We start from the raw sequence: 9,517 nt of genomic DNA, 5'->3' as shown, positions 1-9,517 counted from the left end.
CACAGTGAGTCCACATCAGAGGGTCCACAGTGAGTCCACATCAGAGGGTCCACAGTGAGTCCTCATCAGAGGGTCTACAGTGAGTCCACATCAGAGGGTCTACAGTGAGTCCTCATCAGAGGGTCCACATCAGAGGGTCCACAGTGAGTCCACATCAGAGGGTCTACAGTGAGTCCACATCAGAGGGTCTACAGTGAGTCCACATCAGAGGGTCCACAGTGAGTCCACATCAGAGGGTCTACAGTGAGTCCACATCAGAGGGTCCACATCAGAGGGTCCACAGTGAGTCCACATCAGAGGGTCTACAGTGAGTCCACATCAGAGGGTCTACAGTGAGTCCACATCAGAGGGTCCACAGTGAGTCCACATCAGAGGGTCCACAGTGAGTCCACATCAGAGGGTCCACAGTGAGTCCACATCAGAGGGTCTACAGTGAGTCCACATCAGAGGGTCCACAGTGAGTCCACATCAGAGGGTCTACAGTGAGTCCTCATCAGAGGGTCTACAGTGAGTCCACATCAGAGGGTCCACAGTGAGTCCACATCAGAGGGTCCACAGTGAGTCCTCATCAGAGGGTCCACATCAGAGGGTCTACAGTGAGTCCTTTGTTTCTTCTTCAGTGGTTCCGGTCTCAGGACAGCGGCGTGACCCCCAACTCCTCCCCGAGTCCCACCAGGAGGTTCAGGTGAACCAGAACCCTGACTGGGTTTTGTTAAAATAAGCTCAGAACCGTCTTCTTCTTCGGTGGTATTACACCGAGAGCAGCATACAGAAAGTATACTGTGTAGTTTGCATGTGTGTGTACATTTGTGTGTTAACGTGTGTGTGTACATGTGTTAACGTGTGTGTACGTGTGTTAACGTGTGTGTACATGTGTTAACGTGTGTGTGTACATGTGTGTTAACGTGTGTGTACGTGTGTTAACGTGTGTGTGTACATGTGTTAACGTGTGTGTACGTGTGTTAACGTGTGTTAACGTGTGTGTACGTGTGTGTACATGTGTGTACGTGTGTTAACGTGTGTACATGTGTGTGTACATGTGTTAACGTGTGTGTAACGTGTGTGTACATGTGTGTACATGTGTTAACGTGTGTGTACATGTGTGTGTACATGTGTTAACGTGTGTGTACATGTGTGTGTAACGTGTGTGTACGTGTGTTAACGTGTGTGTACGTGTGTGTACATGTGTTAACGTGTGTGTACGTGTGTACATGTGTTAACGTGTGTGTGTACGTGTGTGTTAACGTGTGTGTACATGTGTTAACGTGTGTGTACATGTGTTAACGTGTGTGTACATGTGTTAACGTGTGTGTACGTGTGTGTTAACGTGTGTACGTGTGTGTACATGTGTTAACGTGTGTACATGTGTTAACGTGTGTGTACATGTGTTAACGTGTGTGTACGTGTGTACATGTGTTAACGTGTGTGTACATGTGTGTGTACGTGTGTGTGTACGTGTGTGTGTACATGTGTTAACGTGTGTGTACATGTGTTAACGTGTGTACATGTGTGTGTACGTGTGTTAACGTGTGTGTACATGTGTGTGTACATGTGTGTGTACGTGTGTTAACGTGTGTGTACATGTGTGTGTACGTGTGTACATGTGTGTGTACGTGTGTTAACGTGTGTACGTGTGTGTGTACATGTGTTAATGTGTGTTAACATGTGTGTGTACATGTGTTAACGTGTGTATGTGTTAACGTGTGTGTACGTGTGTGTACATGTGTTAACGTGTGTGTACATGTGTTAACGTGTGTGTACATGTGTGTTAACGTGTGTGTACATGTGTGTGTACGTGTGTTAACGTGTGTGTACGTGTGTGTACGTGTGTTAACGTGTGTGTACATGTGTGTACGTGTGTGTACGTGTGTGTACATGTGTGTACGTGTGTGTACGTGTGTACATGTGTGTGTACATGTGTGTACATGTGGAAAGGTAACAGCTGTGTCACGTGTTAACGTGTGTTAGTGTCACCTGTTAACGGTGCGTTAGTGTCACGTGTTAACGAGCTGTGTACATGTGTGTACATGTGTGTCACCTGTTAACGAGCTCGTTAGTGTCACCTGTTAACGAGCTCGTTAGTGTCACCTGTTAACGTCACCTGTTAACGAGCTCGTTAGTGTCACCTGTTAACGAGCTCGTTAGTGTCACCTGAACATTTGACCCCCGAGGTGAATGTGAGAACCTTAAAGACTCAACCAAACATGTTACACTTAAAATCCAAACGAGTTAAAAGATGTTAAAATGTCGTCGACCTCCGTGACGTCGGAACTGGGAATTTTCCACAGGAAGGGACACGTTAGCCTCCGTTAGCTTCCCGTTAGCGTCCTGCGGTTCAGTCAGAGTTTGGCGGAAACAGGTCTGTTTAGTTTGTGACCTCTGACGTGACCTACAACGTGACCTCTGACGTGACCTCTTGTCTCCCAGGAGGGGTGGAGTCTGACGGACCCCCGAAGAAGCTGTTTGTTGCCGGGGTAACAGATCCCGCCCACCGCAGCAGCTACACCGTCAGGTGAGGCTCAACTTGATTGACACGTCAGCGCCTCAACGTGAGAGCGCCGCGTGACGCCTGTTGTCCCGCCTCCTCCTCAGCGTCTCTCCTCCTGCAGGAGGCGCCAGCCCTCAGTCCAGCCCCCTGTCTCTCTCCCCTCCCCCCTCCCACCAGCACCCTGGACACTAGGACCGCCTCCCGACCCCGTGACCCTGTGGGTGCGGACCGACCGCCAGCAGCAGCCCGGGGGCGGGATGTTTCTGCTCCAATCGCCTGCTAGCGTCCCTGTAAGTCCCGCCTCTTCCTGAGACCACGGCAGGAGAATCGCAGGAACTTGAAGACGTCGATGTCGGGGAAAGTCTTTAGTGTTTTGGTTTGAAGCTTCTGATCTGGTCCCGTTTGTTCCCATTGGTCGGTCCGTCTGACCAGCCAATGGGTGAGCTTTAAATGAGGATTATGATCCCTCCAAGTAAACAACGTACTAAGGATTCATCATCGGCGGGAGGTCACGGAGGTCACGGAGGATTGAAGAGCAGGAGGCCGTTGGAGGCTTCTGATTGGTCACCAACAAAGAGGCAACGGCGCTCGGTGGCGTAAACATTCCCTCGAAGGAGTCGGACCCTGAAACTGAGACGCGCTTCTTGGACGCCGTCCGACCAATCAGACGACGGCGATGATGATGAAGATGATGATGACGACAATCCAGGTCTTCTGAAGAAGGTCGAATGAGGTCTTGAGTTGTAGTCAAGACCTCATCAAAGGGTCTGGATCGTCTCTGAAGGACTTCAGGAACGTTTTCTGGAAATGTGATCAGGTGACCCGGTGATCAGGTGACCCGGTGATCAGGTGACCCGGTGATCAGGTGACCCGGTGATCAGGTGACCCGGTGATCAGGTGACTCGGTGATCAGGTGACCCAGTGATCAGGTGACTCAGTGATCAGGTGACCCAGTGATCAGGTGACCTAGTGATCAGGTGACCCAGTGATCAGGTGACTCAGTGATCAGGTGACCTGGTGATCAGGTGACTCAGTGATCAGGTGACTCGGTGATCAGGTGACCCGGTGATCAGGTGACCCGGTGATCAGGTGACCCGGTGATCAGGTGACCCGGTGATCAGGTGACCCGGTGATCAGGTGACCCGGTGATCAGGTGACTCGGTGATCAGGTGACCCGGTGATCAGGTGACCCGGTGATCAGGTGACCTAGTGATCAGGTGACTCGGTGATCAGGTGACCCGGTGATCAGGTGACTCAGTGATCAGGTGACTCGGTGATCAGGTGACTCAGTGATCAGGTGACTCGGTGATCAGGTGACTCGGTGATCAGGTGACCTGGTGATCAGGTGACTCGGTGATCAGGTGACTCGGTGATCAGGTGACCTGGTGATCAGGTGACTCGGTGATCAGGTGACTCAGTGATCAGGTGACTCAGTGATCAGGTGACCTAGTGATCAGGTGACCCAGTGATCAGGTGACTCAGTGATCAGGTGACCCAGTGATCAGGTGACCTAGTGATCAGGTGACCCAGTGATCAGGTGACTCAGTGATCAGGTGACCCAGTGATCAGGTGACCTTCAGCTCTGCCGTGGTGTCCTGGAGGTATTGATCTTCCCATCGGGTGGAGCTGTGTATCGATCGGGTCACACTCGATGGATCAGATCGTCACTTATTGAGCGTCAGATCTCGTAGATGAAGACGAGGATGAAGACAATGATGAAGACTAAACACACAACCCTGTAGATCCAAAAGCCGTCGTGGACCTCCTGGAGGTTGAGCGTTCTGCGGTTCTGCCCACGGGACAGGGTTCTCCTGATCTGAGGAACCGGTTCTCCCTGTGGACGCTTAGTGACTCACTGGGTCACGGTTCTGTTCAAGTTAAAGGTTCTGCTTTCTGACTAGTTTAAAGGTTCTACTTTATATATATATTTAGAGACATATATTTATATATATATTTAGATATATATATAGATACATATATTTAAATACATATTTTTATATATATATTTAAACATATATAAATATATATATTTATATATATATTTATATATAAATATATATATTTAAACATATATATTTAAATACATATATTTATATATAAATACATTAATCGGACATTAACCTCCCATCACGCTGTGATTGTCTTTCCGGTCTGGTTGCATCAAAGCTCATCAGCTGCTTTCGTGTTTTTTGTAATCTTTTATTCATGTATAATTATTTCAGGTCAAAGCTTTCTGTCGGACGCGTCTTCGGGATCTGAACGTCTGTTTTTATTGTTCTTCGTGTGTCTCTGTCGGTTTATTGTCTCGTCACCGTTTCAGTATTTAAAGTTTCCCTCTGGTAGAAAAAGGAAACGCGATGGAACTGACCCGATGTCCTCCCTTTAAGCCCCGCCCACAAAAGAGTCCAACGCTTTGATACACATTGATCTATATATTATTATATAGTATTACATATCTGAACTGAAGGGCTATGACGCACAGAAACATTCATGATTTAGTTTTTTTCTCACAAATCAGTGATTTTAAGATCTCGGGGGGAAAAGAAGAAAATCTACTTCCTGTTTTCGTGTCCTTATGCTAAGCTAAGCTAACCGGTTGCTTTATTACAGCAGAGTAATATCCCAAATAAATGTTTTTAACTCTGAACATTTTATTTTTTTAGATCAAACACTTTAAGCACTTTACAATGTATAAATCAAAGAACAAGATTGTGTATATATTTTGTTCCGTAATAATCCTCCGCTGTTGAACCCAGACACGCCTTCACTGAGGCTGCTCTGTCCAGGAAACATCACACGCTCAAAATGTACATCGCTTTTATTTGTTATTGTTTTTATTTTGGACAAATTCTCTACATAAAGAAAAATGAGATGATGTATTTTTATGCAACTGTAAAATAAAAGTCTATATTCAAGTGTTTATTCCCTTCTGAGGATTTCATCGCTGTAAAATGACAATGAAAATTCATCTACATACTATAAATATATATATATTATATTGTATATAAAAACTCAATAAAATATGTACCATCGGAATTATTTTGGTGAGTCTTATTGAATTATAGTTCCAGATATAGAAGTCTCTGCTTCATGTGTTAAAGCTGCATTCTCTCTCCTGACCACCAGGGGGCTCCTCTGGTTGTATAGAAGTCTATGTTCTCCAACATGGACGTCAAACCAACAAAAGACAAACAAACTAGTTTTTAGTTTTTTTTACTCAACATAATCAAAACGTTGTTACATTTCTCAGCCGCTGATTGGTCCAAAGTTCAAGTCAAAGTTGGCGGTCGTCATGGCGCCGGTGGTTCCTGCTGGTCAGTGGATTCTCACCAGCGCTTCAGACGTGGATGGAGAGACGTTTCTACGTTTCCCGTTCTTCAGGCTGTAGATTCCCAGAATCCTCAAAGACGCTTCTTTAAATTATATTTCCTGTTTAATAAAAACAGATTTTTACCGGAATCCAAACAATAGAAAATTAAATTATTTCTGCCCATATTTAATATTTTCATATACAAATATGTGTTGAATCCAGTAAGAAGTCGACCTGAAGTAGTTTTATACATTTCGTCTGCGTGTCGTCCTATTCGACACCAAAACAAAATGTTCTTTGAAGTCTTTGAGGATTCTGGGAACTTCTTTAAATCATATTCATCGTTGGAACATTCAGAGAAACTCAAACGTTAAGTTGTGAATCATTATTTTTAGGCCTTACATCATTAAATCGAGGATGAAATCAGTGAGATGATTTACAGCCGCACGGAAAACACAAAAGCTTTTTGTGTGATTCAACAACAAGCTGCAGTTTAAGGTTTAAAGAGGACGAAGTTGTATAAAAACATGAGGATCATAAACGAGCTTCATCGGGATGACCCTCAGCCGAGAGGTCAAAGGTCAGCGGGACAAGAGGGGGAGGTCACTGGAGTTCATGATGAGGCTGGAGTCCAGGTTCAGGCTCTCTGAGGGTGGGAGAGAAATCAATAACTGATCAGAATCAATGTGTATATTATGTATTTAAAGTTTGTATAATGTATTTAAAGTGTATATGATGTATTTAACGTGTATATAAAGTGTATAAAATATGTATATAATGTATTTAACGCTCACCTTGGTCGAAGTTGAGCTTCTTGTTGGACGCTCCGTCTCCTTCGATGTCCACGAGGTCGCTGGTCACGTCAGAGTCGTTCAGAGCAGAGAGGGTCACGTCTGTAGGGGGCGGGGCCACAGGAGGAGGAGGGGCCAGGAGGGGATGAGGACAGAAAAGGGGGAGGGGCCAGAAGAGGGGTTGGATTCATTTTTTTAATTGACTCTTAGCTAAGCCCCGCCCTTCGAATGCAGATTAGCCAATCCCAGTTTGAGACTGGGAACCAGAAGCCACTTCCTGTCTGTTTTTCTCACCTGCCGTCTTCTGCTTCTTGATGGGAGGGGCCAGTGAGGGGTTGTTCTGCATGCCCGTCGCCACCACCACCTGCGAGGTCGGCATGGCGGGCGCCACGGAGGTCTTCTTCACGGTCTTCTTGGGCGTCTCGGAGGAAATGGGGACTCGGCTGTCCTCGTACAGCTTCCTCTTCACGGTGCTCTTTATCTGAGCTCTGCAGGAGGGAAACAGCTTTTATGAATATTAATGATCAGAAGAAGGGCGCATGGACATGAATGAGCATCAGAGGAAGAGCTCATGAATACTAATGAGCAGCAGAGCTCATGAATATTCATGACCTACACGGTGCGCTCTTTGATCACGGTGCTGATGTTGTTCAGGTCGTCTCCAAAGCGACGGACGGCCAGACGCAGCATCTCGATCTCCGTCTCCGTCCACTTGGCCCTGAGGACACGGCACGGTCACACACGCCGGTGGGGGTGGGGGTGTGTGTGTGTGTGTGTGTGTGTGTGTGAGCATGTGTGTGTGTGTGTGTGTGTGTGTGTGAGCATGTGTGTGTGTGTGTGTGAGCATGTGTGTGTGTGAGCATGTGTGTGTGTGTGTGTGTGTGTGAGCATGTGTGTGTGTGTGTGTGTGTGTGTGTGTGTGTGAGCATGTGTGTGTGTGTGTGAGCATGTGTGTGTGTGTGTGAGCATGTGTGTGTGTGTGTGTGTGTGAGCATGTGTGTGTGTGCATGTGTGTGTGTGTGTGAGCATGTGTGTGTGTGTGTGAGCATGTGTGTGTGTGTGTGAGCATGTGTGTGTGTGTGAGCATGTGTGTGTGTGTGTGTGCGTGTGTGAGCATGTGTGTGTGTGTGTGTGTGAGCATGTGTGTGTGTGTGTGAGCATGTGTGTGTGTGTGTGTGTGTGTGTGAGCATGTGTGTGTGTGTGTGTGTGTGTGAGCATGTGTGTGTGTGAGCATGTGTGTGTGTGTGTGTGAGCATGTGTGTGTGTGTGTGAGCATGTGTGTGTGTGTGTGTGTGTGTGAGCATGTGTGTGTGTGTGTGTGCGTGTGTGAGCATGTGTGTGTGTGTGTGTGTGAGCATGTGTGTGTGTGTGAGCATGTGTGTGTGTGTGAGCATGTGTGTGTGTGTGAGTGTGTGTTTGTGTGTGTGTGTGAGCATGTGTGTGTGTGTGAGCATGTGTGTGTGTGTGTGTGTGAGCATGTGTGTGTGTGTGTGAGCATGTGTGTGTGTGTGTGTGTGTGTGTGTGTGAGCATGTGTGTGTGTGCGTGTGTCTGAGCATGTGTGTGTGTGTGTGTGTGTGTGCATGTGTGTGTGTGTGAGCATGTGTGTGTGTGTGTGTGAGCATGTGTGTGTGTGCGTGTGTCTGTGCATGTGTGTGTGCATGTGTGTGTGTGTGTGTGAGCATGTGTGTGTGTGTGTACAGGTGCAGCTGCATCGTCAGCTCTCCTAATTTGGTGAAAGCGACTCCAGCTGCAGAGAAGATCTCCCCGACCTGAAGACAAGGAGTACTACATGTACCTAAGGTGTAGTACAGTATAAGTACTACATGTCAGTGTAGTACAGTATAAAGTACTACATGTTGTAGTACAGTATAAAGTACTACATGTTCCTCTGAGTGTAGTACAGTATAAAGTACTACATGTACCTCTAGGTGTAGTACAGTATAAAGTACATCATGTACCTCTGGAGGTAGTACAGTAACAAGTACAAAGACATGGGAGCCCTCAGAGTACCTGTCGTGTGTACTGAAGTACCTGGAGTACACGCTCTCGTGGTGAGGTGGGACATTCAAGGTGATGACGATCCGTTATCATTACCAGTGACGTCATGAAACACCTGATCTTGTACATCAGGTACTCAGTGAAGGTCGGCGCATTGAGCGCGTGCCGAATGTTTTCACGACAGTCTCTACGTCACAGGGGCCTCGGGTTAAAGCGCTTCTCGTGACGTCACGCTGGAGCGCAAAGCCAAGAGGAGTCGGGGCCCCGCAGCCCGCTCGGCTCCGAGCGGGTCTGCAGGTGAGAACTCACCTTGGCAGAGGCTGACGTCATGACGGTAACGAGATGACGTCACTTCGCTCGAGACGTTGTTGTCTTTAGTCAAAGCCGCACGAGCACGCCGCAGCTAGCCCAGGTTAGCTCCTGCAGCTAGCTCAGGTTAGCTCCTGCAGCTTAGAGACGTCGGCGAGGTTTCTTCTTCCCTTCAAAACACGGAAGCTCCCGGAGGAAAACTCATCCAATCAGATGCATCGATCACAATCGATTCCGAGGAGTTTATCTGTTACATATTCAGCAGGAAACAAGTGTAAACATCGCAAAACATAGAGGGAATAAAGGGAATGTTTGCGCGACTTCGGAGCTCGAACGCCATTGGTCGGCCTCGAAGCGAAGGGCGGGGCCGGTGGACCTGGCTGTCAAACTATTGGTCCGTCTCGACAGAAGAGGCGGGGCTGTTTTCTTCTTCTTTGAGGTTTATTGGCGGTTGGTAAACAACTGATTGGTTCAGTACCGCCACCCACTGGCGTGGTAATGGGATCAGGTGGGTCGTACTTGTAATATTACAAATAAAATAAAATAAAAATGTAGACAAACAGGGATTCATAAAACAAACAACTTCAAAGATCAATAATAATATTACAAAAAATGCAA

At 47.1% G+C, this 9,517-nt stretch overlaps 2 protein-coding genes across 2 annotated transcripts in view; one reads left to right on the top strand and one right to left on the bottom strand.

Annotated features, from left to right (window-relative positions):
* Positions 1 to 5,528, top strand: part of LOC130191295 (PPP2R1A-PPP2R2A-interacting phosphatase regulator 1) — an 8,774-nt gene extending 3,246 nt beyond the window's left edge. The window contains 3 exon segments of the mRNA XM_056410996.1: positions 621 to 685; positions 2,360 to 2,512; positions 2,593 to 5,528. Coding sequence (XP_056266971.1) covers positions 621 to 685; positions 2,360 to 2,512; positions 2,593 to 2,680 — 306 coding nt within the window. The 3' untranslated portion in view covers positions 2,681 to 5,528.
* A 157-nt stretch (positions 5,529 to 5,685) lies between these two features.
* On the bottom strand, positions 5,686 to 9,225 carry LOC130191307 (chromatin complexes subunit BAP18-like). Its single transcript, XM_056411005.1, has 6 exons — positions 8,900 to 9,225; positions 8,291 to 8,361; positions 7,206 to 7,307; positions 6,884 to 7,077; positions 6,593 to 6,691; positions 5,686 to 6,444 (listed from the first exon to the last, which is right to left on the bottom strand). The coding sequence occupies exons 1-6, from the start codon at positions 8,918 to 8,920 to the stop codon at positions 6,380 to 6,382; spliced, it is 552 nt and encodes a 183-aa protein (XP_056266980.1). The 5' UTR covers positions 8,921 to 9,225; the 3' UTR covers positions 5,686 to 6,379.
* Between the last annotated feature and the right edge of the window lie 292 nt (positions 9,226 to 9,517).

The sequence above is a fragment of the Pseudoliparis swirei genome, chromosome 3 (assembly GCF_029220125.1).
Source record: "Pseudoliparis swirei isolate HS2019 ecotype Mariana Trench chromosome 3, NWPU_hadal_v1, whole genome shotgun sequence".
In the NCBI taxonomy this organism is placed as follows: Eukaryota; Metazoa; Chordata; class Actinopteri; order Perciformes; family Liparidae; genus Pseudoliparis; species Pseudoliparis swirei.
Note: the sequence above shows the minus strand (reverse complement) of the source record. Positions and strands in the feature narration are given on the sequence as shown.

Coding starts and splice junctions, on each gene's coding strand:
- LOC130191307 (XM_056411005.1), bottom strand. CDS start 8,920: ATGACGTCAGCCTCTGCCAAG. Junction 7,308..8,290: donor CTGACGATGCAGCTGCACCT/GTACACACACAC, acceptor CCGTGTCCTCAG/GGCCAAGTGGACGGAGACGG. Junction 7,078..7,205: donor GTGATCAAAGAGCGCACCGT/GTAGGTCATGAA, acceptor TCCCTCCTGCAG/AGCTCAGATAAAGAGCACCG.